This window comes from Ambystoma mexicanum, chromosome 6q, assembly GCF_040938575.1.
Source record: "Ambystoma mexicanum isolate Mex_15411 chromosome 6q, UKY_AmexF1_1, whole genome shotgun sequence".
Lineage (NCBI taxonomy): Eukaryota > Metazoa > Chordata > Amphibia > Caudata > Ambystomatidae > Ambystoma > Ambystoma mexicanum.
Genome location: NC_090937.1, coordinates 1,156,693,748 through 1,156,707,064, shown reverse-complemented (window position 1 = coordinate 1,156,707,064; position 13,317 = coordinate 1,156,693,748). Strand labels below are relative to the sequence as shown.

The 13,317-nt window shown below is 44.2% G+C and overlaps 1 protein-coding gene across 2 annotated transcripts in view; it reads left to right on the top strand.

The window, feature by feature from the left end:
- The window catches only part of LIMCH1 (LIM and calponin homology domains 1), a 1,245,196-nt gene extending 1,232,153 nt beyond the window's left edge, over positions 1-13,043 (top strand). For both annotated transcript variants that reach the window (XM_069631748.1, XM_069631749.1), the window contains one exon: positions 9,222-13,043. In XM_069631748.1, coding sequence (XP_069487849.1) covers positions 9,222-9,247 — 26 coding nt within the window. In that variant the 3' untranslated portion in view covers positions 9,248-13,043. The remainder of the gene's footprint in view (positions 1-9,221) is intronic.
- Positions 13,044-13,317: the final 274 nt, after the last annotated feature.

Below are 13,317 nucleotides of genomic sequence, written 5' to 3'. Positions count from 1 at the left end.
CACTGAAAGGTCTTTGTTGGGGAAGTTGGATAGTACAAATTGGGATTATTTGAGAAAGTTTTGGATTTCATACCCCATCCATTTAAAGGTCTTTGTTGGAGAAAGCTGGACCCATAGGATTACCCAATTAAATACAGTCTATAGTTTTCAGCGCACACATGGAAAGAGCTTTGTTAATATCAAATTTTAACAAAAATCACCCCGTGGTGTTCTGCCAAGGGGAATTAATTAAGTTAATATTTTTTGATAAATAGGCTAAGGATCTACAGAGTGTTGCCCCCCTATCGCCTCGCCCACTAATAAGAGACAGGATTTAAGGCAAGCAGATTCCCACACCTTTGGTCTCAATTAACTCAATTCTACTTACATTGAAAGCCTCTGTTTAAAGTTCAGAAAAGCCAGATGCATTTCATGACCCTCTTGGAGGACAGGGCAGGGGTATGATCACACCACTCTCAGGGATGGTCCCCAGCTCTTCACCAGTCAGCTTTTATTTAGGCCTCCCCAACAATAGACAGCTCCACCCAGATGCAATCTCTTCTGGTGTTTTCCTTGTGGCTTCAGATGGTCATTTTCAGCAACTCTTTCCTTCCTCATAGTGCATCCACTTTATATACCAGTAATGACACCATCAAGATTTCAATACTGGGCAATGCCCTGCAAGAATTCTCGCAACCAGTATTCGACAGTTTCCCTTCTCTCTACCCCAAGCCCAGCCTCGCTCTAAGGATTGGTTTAGGAGTCTGGAGCAGACATATGGTGATTCCCATATTCCCGTTTGCAATCCCTTTTGTTTTCATGTCATCTTTAGGAGAAAATCTAGTTATGTGTCAAACATTTTATGATTTACTAGTAACTGCCATTATATATATATTTTCTCCACTTCAGCTAATCATGGGGAATTTAAAATAACAGCCGGGTCTGCACCATGTTGTACGGCCGTTTGGCAATTTTACGCCATTTTTACAAAAAGCATAATAGTTAGGAACATGTCATTTACTCCCCACATTCCTAATTTTACCCTCCTCCAGTGCGCTAATTCTCAAATTCGGGACATGTTCAGCGCAGCCAGGAATACATTTTAGCTGGCCATTACACTTCCCTAAGTCGCAGGTGGATTCATTTTATTTCAACGAACACGCCTGGTAATTACTAAATAATGACCCATAAATAAAGGCAGTACGACTTATGGTTGCTGAGAAAAATGCCTAAATGATAATAGTCCTTTTAAAATCCTCATGTTATGCAGATTGTAGCTCTCTGGTCGCCAGGCTATTTGCCACGCTGAGCCATCCTGTGACCAGAGTTGTTTTTTTTATTACTCTCTTTGTTGTTTGAAGTGTAGGCTAAATACCTGGGATGCACCGGCCAATACAAAGCTCCCCACCCCACATTTCCGTCATGCACTGGCTAAAATATTTGGCCTGCACAGAACTGCCCTCACAGACAGCAGGTCTAGGGAAACTTGGTTTTTCAACACCCTTCGGGCAGGCCACATTTTATTGTAGTTGTAAATAGTGGGGATGCAAGCCAGGCTTTCAGTGGGGGGGGGTGCTTTTTGAATTTTGCCCAGAGACCCACCATTTGTCCCTGTCTGCAAGGAGCTCACATATTGTATTTTCTATTTTTAACTTAAATTTTATTTGCATTTTTAACGAGAAAAAGACATTTCAAGAAAGCAAAAATTACAGATGTAGGCCAGCACCCTATCAACAATCTCGGTCTCCCTCTGCCCCCAACCCAAACCTCCATCCCATACCTACACTTCTCCCTCCCTTCACCCACCTCCCTCAACCTCCCTTCTAAATACAAACATATTCAGTGGTGCAGTTCTCCCTCATCAATGTCTCAGAGGCCTTTTCCTCATTCCATCTGTCTTATACCCTTGTCGGCTCCCTCCAGGGCCTCTCCCATCCGATTCAAGTTCCACTCATTTGCTTAATTGACCCCAGTGGTTTCCCTCATCCAATCCCCATTTGAGCAACAGTGAGCACCACTCTGTTTGAAACTCATCAATTTTATTGTTCACTGTCGCTGTCAGCCTTTACATTATCATCAGGTTTTGTACTTTCCCCTCCCAAACCTCTTTCAAGGGAAGCGTTTTGTTTTTCCAACACTGGACTATGGCCAGTCTCCATGCCCTTAACATTGCTTCCCACATTTTAGGGAGTCTGTATTCTTGCCTATATTTTTGCGGGACCCCTATTAGAGACTGCACCGGGTCCAGGACCAATCCTATCCCCGTGATCTCTTCCACCCAGCTCAGCACCTCTTTCCGAAACCCTTGGACTTTGGGGCACATCCACCAAATGTGGGCCAGAGACCCCCGATTCCCACAACCCCTGGGGCACATGGGAGAGGCTCCTGCGAACATCCTGGACAATCTCAGGGGATCCCTATGCCAGCCCATTAACATTTTGAAGGTATGTTCTATCGTGGAGGTGAACAATCCCCCCTGGAAAACAATTTTGTAAATACGTGCCCAGTCCTCCTCTGAAATCTCCCCAACTAAATCTACCCAGTATCTCTGGAATGTTTGTCTTGGACAGAATACCCTTTCTTGCCGTGGATAGGTCTATAAAGTTTTCCACTGCCATTAACTCCCTTGCTACCAATCCACCCCACTTTGGGTCCATCAGTATACCCTTAATGCATAGATATTTAAATACTGAGATCAAGTCCCTTTCCAGCACCTCCCTTACTGTTCCCTACTCCAGGGAGACTCCCTCTTTGAACAATTGTCCCACTTGTTCAAGGCCCACATCTGACCACATCTGCGATCAAGCTAGTCCCTGGTGTTCCAAGTCAAATGGGGGCACCCACATGGAGGATATCGGGGAGGGCCATATTGTGTACCCTTGCAAGCCCTTGGACTCACGCCAGACTGTCCAATAAGCCCCCAGTGTGGGGTGGGACCTTAGCCGTTCCGGGATGGACCTGACCGGAGATCAAAAGTAGTCCCTCACCTTCAGTGGATGTGTCACCAGGTCCTCCAAGTAGGTCCAATAAGTCCTGAGGTTGTCCCTCATGTGTTCAAGAATCACCCTGAGTTGGGCCGCCTTATAATATAGTCCTATGTCCGGGAACCCAAATCCTCTCTTATCCCTCGGAGTGTCAGGGTTGCCATTTTTACCCTTGGCGTCTTGTTTTTCCAAATAAATCTACAGAGCTCTCCTGTAACTTCCAGGAAGAACTTCTCCGAGAGCTGCCTGGGGATAGCTGTGATCGGGTATAGCAGTCTGGGGAGCACATTCATTTTTAATGAGGTGATCCTAGCGTACCGGGTCAATATCAGTGGGTCTTATAAAATCAGCTGTTAGTTGGGTTGCGAAGGGGCCATAGTTGTCGGCGACCATCCCCTCCAGGTCCCTGGTGACTTAGATTCCCAGGTACTGGATTCTATCTTGGTCTATCCTCATGCCTTGGTATCTCTTTTCCGCGTCTAATAGGGGGCTCTGCTCTAGTATCAGCATTATTTCTGATTTCCCTATGTTTATTTTAGGCCCAGAGAGGCAGCCATATTGCACGATCTGGGTCATGAGTGCTGGGAGGGAATCTTGAATGTTGGTGAGTTAAACCAATATGTTATCGGCAAAGAGCGAACGTTTGAACTCAAATCCCTCCTCCCCACTATGCCCTTGATTTGATCAGTTGCCCGAATTACAATTGCCGAGGTTCCATGGCTAGTTCATATAGTAATGGGGAGAGGGGGCATCCCTGTCTTGTACCTCTTGTTAGTTCAAATGTATCTGTGAGTCCTCCATTAGCTCAAACCCTTGCCCTTGACCTGTTCTAAAGTTCTGCCACCCATTTCAGGAAATTCATTTCCAGCCCCATCCTCGTCAGGACCTTCATCATGAAGGGCCATTTGACCCTGTCGAAGGCCTTCCCTGAATCTAACAAGACCAGGCACGCTTCTTGCCCCTTCATTTGCACCTCGTGAATCAGGTTCATGGTCTTCCGAATATTGTCTGATCCTTCCCTTCCCCTGATGAAGCCCACATGGTCTCCATGTATTAGAAGCGGTAATCCCACATCCAATCTTGTTCCCAATACTTTCGCCAAGAGCTTTACGTCCCCATTTAGGAGAGAGATAGATCGATAGGAGGAGCACCTGGCGGTATCCTTTCCCTCCTTAGGTATTGCTATGATCATTGCTAACAGCATTGTGGTGGGCAGGGCCTCCCCTCTCAGGCAAGCATTACACACCTTCACTAAGTACGGGGCTAACAACAATCTAAATAATGTTTAAAATGTAATCGAAAAAAGCTGTCCTCCCCTGGCGGCAACCCCGACTTCCCCTTGATGGCCTGCAGGACCTTTTCTACCGTTATAGGGCTCTCTAGGCTCTCCACCATATCCTTGGGGAGCCCCGGGAGGGGCAGTCCCACCCCAAGAACTCGTCTATCTGTGCATCTTCCCCCTTCCACTCTGTGGAATAGAGGGTACTACAGTACTTTTCAAATTTACTCCTGATGCTTTTGGTGTCATAGACAGCCCTTCACTCTTCTGTCTGGATAGCCCCTATGGTCCTCCGTTTTTTCTCCTCCCTCAGTCTCCAGGCTACGATCTTATCCACCATATCCCCTTTCTCATGATATTTCTGTTTCCGAAACAGGAGGTTTTGTTTCTGTGTCCTGGGTCAGTATGGCCTTCAATTGTGTTTTTATAGAGTCGGAGTTCGTTAGCTTCTGTAGGTGATATATACCTTCCCTGGGTGCCCCGCAGGCTGTATCTGCTCTATTTTCTGACGGAGCTCGCTCTCCTTCTCCCCCTTTTAAAAATCTTGGATCCTCTCCTGATCAGGATCCCCGGACCGTTGCCTTGAACACCTCCCAGACTGATTGAATTCCTCCCTCGCCCGTGTCATTGAAGAGGAAGTACTCCTTCATTCCCGTGAGTAATTCCTGTTGCACCGCCCTGTCCTTTAACAAGAAGTCATTACATCTCCAGCTCCCCCCTGGGGCCCGATGACCTCCATTTCCACTGAGACTCTCACCATATTGTGGTCAGACCACGGGATTTGGGCAACCTGGGATTCTAAGACATGCGCTTTTAAGGTTGAGTCTACCAAGACCAGGTCTATGCGTGAAAAGCAGTCATGAACCGCTGAGTAAAAGGTGTACGGCGTATCCCCCTCCTCCGATGGCGAAAGGGAGTCACACAAGCCCAACACATCATTTATTTGTTTAAAGCGGTCCGAGTCACTCATATTTGCCCTGGGCGTCGGTCGCTCTCACATCCTTTTACGGTCCCTTATAGGGTCGAACTCCATAATAGTCTCCCCCGACCACCAGTTGCCCTTCTACAAATTAATTTATTTTGTCCCAGACTTTCTGCCAGAATTTTCACTTTCCCTCATTTGGAGCATATACTAAGCCTGGTACCGTAGAGCTGACCTTTTACGAACACGTACCTCCCATTCGGGTCTGTTAGTACTGATTCCACCAAGAAGCACAGTCAGAATGAGAACAGAATTGCTAACCCACGCCTCTTCTTAACATCAGAGGCCATAATCACTTCCCCCACCTCCCGGGAGCGTAGTCTATGTTCACCACCCTTCCCCCAGTGTGTTTCCTGGAGGCACATCCAATCCAGACGGGCCCTCTTAAACTCACGGAGGACCAGTGATTGCTTGCTCGGCGAATTAATGCCCCAGACATTGAGGGAGCCTATGATCATTTCACCCAGGCCAGACATTGCCCCATTTCCGAGGCTTCACATTGCCACCCCCTCCATCGAGGCAGTTCCATAGTTGGGCCCCTGTTAACGGGGCCCATGTATTGTACCACCCTTTGAGAACAGACACTCCTTGAACGTTACCAAGAACAGTCCACCTGAACACCCCACCGACCTCCAACCCCACCCTGATTCATCACCTCAGATGGGATTAGATCACCAGAGGTCCTCCTAAACCGCGGACCAGCTTAACAAAGCTCTTTTTGACAAGCTTCCTTTCTTTGCCCCATATTTCACTACTTAGCAAAAAACAAACCAAACTATCTCTCTCCCCCCCACCCAACATACAAAATTCCTCGACCCGGGACTTTACGCCTATTGGGCCCCTTTATGCACCATTGCCTGTCTTCGCGGGTCTTCTCTCCTTCCACCATTGGTGCCCCCCCACCCAACAGCTCTCCCGTGATCCTTTGTATGTCGTCCTCAGTTACCTGCTTGTAGTCTTAGCCGTCCACTTCAAAGGATATGGAGAAGGGGAAACCCCATCAGTATCTCACCCCCTTCTCGCTAAGCCATTTAGTTAGGGGGGGAGCATAGGTGCCTCTTCGTTAGCGTGAGCAAGGACAGGTGCTGATAGATCCCTATTTTCACATTCCCCAGGGACACTGAGCCCTGCCCCTTCGCCTTTGCCAGGATCTTCTGCCTATCAGGATAGTTGTGGAAGCGCGCAAGCATTGAGCGTGGCCCCCTCCCGGCTGTCCCCACTCTGTGCACCCTTTCTTTTTTAGGTTCATCCATGTTCTCATCTCTGAACAATACCTTCACCACCTCTGGCATCAATCACCATTGAGTAGTTGGATGTTACATTATGTATTCGATTGAGGGCAAATCCAAGCTTTTGGGATCAGACGGAGGATATATTGTGTAGCTTAGGCAAACCAACCAGGGAACTGCTCACTTCCATATGTTCCTGGTGACATTGTCTGAGCCGACGTGGACATTTGCAGGCACTCTTCCGTGTTGCTTTGCGTGAGGGAGACACATACACATTCTCTTCCTGTACCTATATGGTGGGAGAGGAGCACAAGGAGGACTTGTTGATCAGCAATTGTGCTCATTGCAAGCGGGGACTCAAGTTTTCCATAATATAGTGTATATTTTTAAACTGAGATCACCCATGGCCTTTTTGTGTACTAGGATGTTGCTAAAGGTTCACTGTGTACCTTTTGTTGGACACATGAATGGTCTTCAAAGGGACTGTCCATCTTCTCTACTGAGATCATTCCCCCAATACCCCAGTTACTGCTGTGAATGGAAGGGGGCCTGATTGTGATTTTTTTTATAGTATGTGGATATCGTGATCTTTTCTAGGTTTTTCAGTATGTTGTTTTTGACGTTTCACATTTTCTGTCCCCTGCTCGAGGCTCCCTCTCCTGGCCATCACATCTTGTGTAGTATATTCCTTTCTCTGAGTTCTGCAAGGCAATATACGGTCTCCAAGAAGATAAGTAGGACATAGACAGAGACACCAATGAAAAGGTGTTTGCATCCCCATATGGACTTGTCCTCCTGTGACACAGAGAGCCAAGGCAGCGGCACAAAGTGGTGGCCGTTATGAGCCCTGCATTCCAAAGCTGCACGCTTTGCGAGTGGTGGGTCTTGCCAACAGAAGGTCCTTTCCTTAGCAGGCATTCTGGGTTTACACACAGATCTGGCATAGTGTACGCGTGGGCACTGAGGATCAGAGCCTTAAAAGTGCCGCTGTGGAGTGGTCTTGCATTTATCCGGGAGAGTGGTCCCTTAGGAAGGCAAGCCATCATGCCCTCCAGTCCTGGCTAGCGTTTGGTCTGTGGAGTGTATGAACTCTCTTGCACAATAACTTAGGAGTTATTGACTCTGAGTAGAGTACTGTTCTGTATAAATACAATGATGTCAAAGAGGGAACAAACACAGATTTCCTAATGAGTGGCGATTTTTTTTAAATTCCACAAAGATTTTTTAGAAATCCACCACACATTTTGATAATGTCATTCATTTTGGAAGTTTCCTGCAGATCGGCAGTGTGCCTTTGGAATTATCCATACAGCATTTACTAACGGGCAAAGAGCCCACAGAATCATGGAGGGGTCTTAAGTAAGCCCGGGCATTGGGTCAGCATTAGGAAACATCTGTAGGCTAGCAACACAGCACACAGATTTATGAACATTCATGAATTCTACTTAAACACGTGTGTAGTTCCATGTAACATGTTTGGTTATTTTTATCATTACATTGAAGACTAGTAATCTACATCTTTGTTGTGGTGTCTGCATCTTTTCAAGTTTATCCACAGGTTTCTTCGCAATAATGATTAAATATCTCCACAGATATTCCGCTTTGCTGGCATGCTTGGACCCTAGTGTGCACTGAGGCATTGGGACATCAGATCATTTTAACATTCCTTGCCTCGGTAGCGTGGTTACAATTCCTTGTGCTTTTTGTAACCTTTTACTGTGGCAGCTGTTGTCGGGCAAGCAATATGGTTTCCAACACAGCACCTCCATAGTAGGCCTATTTGTGATTGTGTCATACTGCCTGCAGCGCGCCAGTGTCAGTACCATTGTGCCATTCCTCTTAATCTGGATGCAACTGCTATAACTCCTTACTTACTTCAGAAACACTGCAGGCTTAATAACCTACATTCCATGACTGCATCTAAATATTAGAGAAACTATGCTGCTCCAGTGATGAAAAGCTTGCTGCAAATATCATGCCAGGCTCAAATCTGCTGGACGCCTTTCTGCCCACAAGCCCTCCACGCGTCACTTTCTTCCAATGCCCATCTGTCCCCCTTTTTCTCATTGCTACCTTTCTTCATCATCACAGCTAATGTTCCTCATCTTGGCCAGCAATCCTTAAATGTCTTGTCGTCATTATGACAAATCTCTGCCCTATTTTTCTTCCCCTTCACACGCCTGTTCTGTTCTGCATGCTGCTTCTGCCTTGTGTTACATAATATGGAACACTGGTGGTTTTCTTTTTGTCCAAGTCCCTTTACGCAAATACCTCACTTAGTGAGCAATTTAAAAATACTATAAAAGTAAAAGAACATGTATACACAATATGGAGGATTGGTATTTTCATAGAAATCTGCGAAAAATTGAACATGTATTGAAAAGAAGCATAACACAAGTGAAGGAGGAGAGGCTAGCATGGTAATGAACAAAACTGGAACTTATGCCACACCCTGAACTCTGATTGTACAAACCCACCTGTATGTTAACCCCTAACCCTTTTCTTTAGAGGTGTAATTATGGGGTCTTTACATATTAAAATAAAAAGGACCCAGTCATATGATACAAGTTGTAATATTAGACTTTCTTTAATTTACTGTCTTTTTTCTCTGTGTTCTTTCTCTTTATTTTTAAAGTTGTGTTATTTAACAGATAGGCGTTAGCGATCACTCGTTTAGAATGAGTATAGTCTCCAATAACCTTATTGAAATTCGTAAATCGTACAAAGCTAATTTTCACCGTTTTTGTTTTGTGTTTTTGGTAACGTAGCAGCTGGTCAGCCCACGACATTGTGACATGAATTTCCAGCCTGAAAACCTTCTGCAAGAAGTGCACCTACCACCTTGCCCCATGGGCTGCTTCCAGACAATCAGTCATGCAAGCTCTCTTCTGTGGACTTCACAGCACTCATCTCAAGCCAGTGCTACGTGAAAAGGCTTGGTCCGGAACCAGACATTAAGCGCCATCTGCTTTTTCCTTTCTTAATGCACTTGCACCATGTAAAAAGGTGCAAATTTGATAACTCTGAACTTAAGTAGTATCATTTTTGTTTATATTTATTAGCAGATGCGTGTATGATTTATGCCTGTGTTTTCTCAGATGGAAATATAGAAAAAAAGGTGCAATAAAAGACCTACCATTTCCATAATTCTTGACATAAACATGTTTACAAAACAGTCCCAGGTGCTCCTGGACACGGCTAACTATACAAGATGAGCACACATTTACCTGAATTCAAATGGTTGAAACACATGAAACCTCCCCGCAAATGGCTGTTTTGGTACAGCGTGCCATGAGTCTTGTATGCAAAGAAAACTGCTGTGATGCCATGCAATGCACTTGTATTTTAGGCCCAATTTCCTAAATTTGATGGCATAATTTATTTAAAAAAAAATTATTGCACCTTTAATTTTTCTGTTTCGGCACTTTTATAAAATCATTTTCTGTCTGTATTTTTAAATCTGGTTGCTTTCCGTAAAGCCTCAAGAGTATCATGACTAAGCGGGCATAAACCTTGGTGGACAAGATGGAGGATCAATTTTCTTATTACTTTGAAACAAAGAAAACTGGTGGACATGTCGAAGAAAATATGGAAAAATCTGTGGAGGCATTGTCACTGCTGATTGTATTTTGCTTTTACTCACTCTGGTGTTACTTGTGAATGCAAATGAGCCGACTGTTCAACTTGAACAAACGCTATCGGCCTGCTGGGTCTTAGTGAGAATCAAAGTCACAAGAAGTGCTTCTGGACGGCAACGTTTATTTAGACACTTCATCTGCCGTGAGGCAGGAAGTGGTATATTCTGCTGTTTTCTCTTGGTGGGAGTTCTCGCTAAGATGTCAGACACCATTTCCCTTTTATTTTTTGTTTGCTCAGCAGGACAATATGTTGGCTCTCTATGGAAGGGATCCAGTGCTGATACTTTAACACTAACACCACAAATACTGCACTTTGGATGGTTTCCATTTAAGTTCCACCAAAGATATATTGAATTTATGTGGCGCATTCCTGGAGAAATCTGGTAAACTTCTCATTGGGCAATCCTCTTCAACATCATATGGGCCCTTTGACTTTATTACCAGAAAGTTCTAGCGAGATGTGGCAACTTAACAAGTTCAATAGTAAGCACTTCAAGAATTAGTGTGTCGAGAACAGCTGTACGATCCTGTGCAGGTTTTCTGCATACATACTGTGATGGGTCATTGTGTGGGCCACACACACCCCAAGGAAGGGCTCCCTTACACATGTTAATGCCTATGCCGTGCATTGTGCGATTAAAGGACTGTATGGATGCATGGTATTTTCAGCATCCTTCTGAAAAGAATTCCCATACAAGTTTTCAGCATTATGCTGCATAGTCTTGAGATAAGTGACACTTTGGGATATGTGGCTCTGGACGGAATCACTCGGGCTGCATCCTACGAAGATATGTGGATGTGTATCATGTACATTTCTAAGACCGTCTTGTGTGCGCTTGCGGTATGATTGTGTGCCTACTTATGTTTCCGATCTTTGTTCATGTATGGGTGTGCGGTTCTTCCATCCCGTGGAACCACTGTGTGAAAATTGGGATTACTGTCGTATACAACTTACGGGGAAAGAGGTCATAAGTGAAATGGTGCCGAACTGGGTGTGCATTTCTGTTGCATGCAGCGAGTTACATTGTAGATTTCCTGCCCCCAAGTGCTGATGTTTACGTGTGAGTTGCTTACCTTTCCTGGAGCTTTTCTAAGAGTAAGAATGCTAGATAGTTGCACCTGCAACTTCTTTGCTTTGTATGTCTATATTCGGTTAATTTCATGCATGGTGTATGCCATGGTTTGGGCCTACGCCAGGTGCTGGAGATATTTATTCGGTGATCCCGTGGCAGGATTTGCCAAGTGCCCGGATATCGAATGGTTCAACTTTCTGTGTTGGTGTATGTCAAGAACTGAGCATTTGGTGGATTTGTGTTATGAAAGTCGGCTTGGGGCAGCGTTGCCGCATGCATGAAGTGATCGCTGGCCACTTAACCAGTAATTATACAGCTGTTTTTTTGGCTGGGCTAATGATCATTGTCAAATCTGTGTAACACACTGAACATGAAATATAGCCCACCTAGAGACTCAAATGACCTTAAACATTAACTCTGCTTTGATATACGTGTCGACAAAAAGGAATGCCACCTTATACGAACGGCTTGGTGTGATTTTTGAAACCTTGGTCAGAAGGGAGGGGGGGATTAAACTGACATGCCATGAAAAGGTGAGCCATATATTTTTATAAGTATTCAAAAGCAACTATTTATTTAAGTTCTTTCCTTTTCTTTGCATGTATGCAGCGTGCTTGGGCTAAACGTGCAAGTTTACCATTGAGGAATTTACCTCTGCTCATAATTTAAGAACGTATTTACTGTCTAAAAGCAAGATATACATGTATTTTTCATTAAAATTGTGCCTTAGAAAATGCAGAGCTCTTGCACAGGATTCGCAATGACCTTTGGATGCAATAAACAAAACAAGTATAACTCCAAGCGGAAGCCGCTCTCACGAATCCTAACGATTCGATTATATGGGCGCTCAGTAATGTTTTACAGAAAAAAAAGTTTTTGGAAATGTACAGATGGATATGATATTTTAACGAAACCCTTGCATGACTTCCTGCTAAGAATTTTGATAACTTTGATGTTTACACTCTGCATGGTGTCTGCATAAAATACATTGCTATAGAGATGACGCACCAAACACTCCATATTTACACTTCATCGCGCCAATTGCCCTCAGATTCATGTTTTTTACTGCCCCACACTTGGCTTGTTTGAGTTGATGGGGCAGCCATTACAAATCCATTCCTTTAGACATTCACAACGCAGAAGGAATTTCTTTGCTCACTTCCTTGTCATAAGCGCAGAAGAGAGACTAGCACAATTTTAAACTCTAGTTGCCAACAATTTCAGACACTAATTTCATGGTAGCCTCCTTCACAATGTGCTCTCTTTCAGAAAGTGGCCTCCAGATCTTAATTTTGAGGGGCGAGGTGGGTGGGAACGTGAACATTTACCATCTGCATCATAACCCTCAACATATCTTTCTTGATTGTCATGGGATTTCAAGGGAAAATATGTGCTTTATAATATTAAACTGTAATGTAAATGTGTTTGTTTAAAAAAGATAAGATTTGTAAACTCAATGATTTGCTGTTGCTGAAAAGTTCTGGTGTCCAGAAAAGGATAGAGCTGCTCAGATGTTGGTTACTTTCTGACTTGTGCATGGAACATGCATCGCGCCGTTGTACCTGTAATGTGTAACTTGCTATACAACGTTTATGACGATAACCTCCCGTGCATTACACAATGTTGCAGATGCATTATGGGTTGTAGTTACTAGCAATACATAACATGAGGTTTGGGGCAACCGAAGGAGTACACGTGTTACAGACTTACTCAAATGACAACTAATTCTGCTCCCACTGGCGCAATTGTGTTCCATGCAAATTAAACTAATCTTTCTGTTCTGTATTTATTCTAAACTGCCTCTGGAGTAGGAAATGTCTAAAATGCAACAGCTTTTATAGTAAATGTATGTTTATTAATAAAAGATTGAAAAAATGTTTCTGTGTATGCTATCTCTTTCACTAATTGTGGTTGGTTTATATTGGTCTTTTTTTGGTGGGTGTGTGTGTTTGTGCTCTGTCTTCCTTGTTTGCTAGCTTCAAGAGAATGAACAAGGCCCATGGGGCCATCTTTTCCTGGTACATTCAGTTTGGCACCTTTGATATGATATGATATGTTATTATTATTATTATTTATTATTATTATTACCTTTGTGAAAGTAAATAGTCTAAACTGTGTTAAGGTGGATCACTTTACTAGCTATCCGGATCACC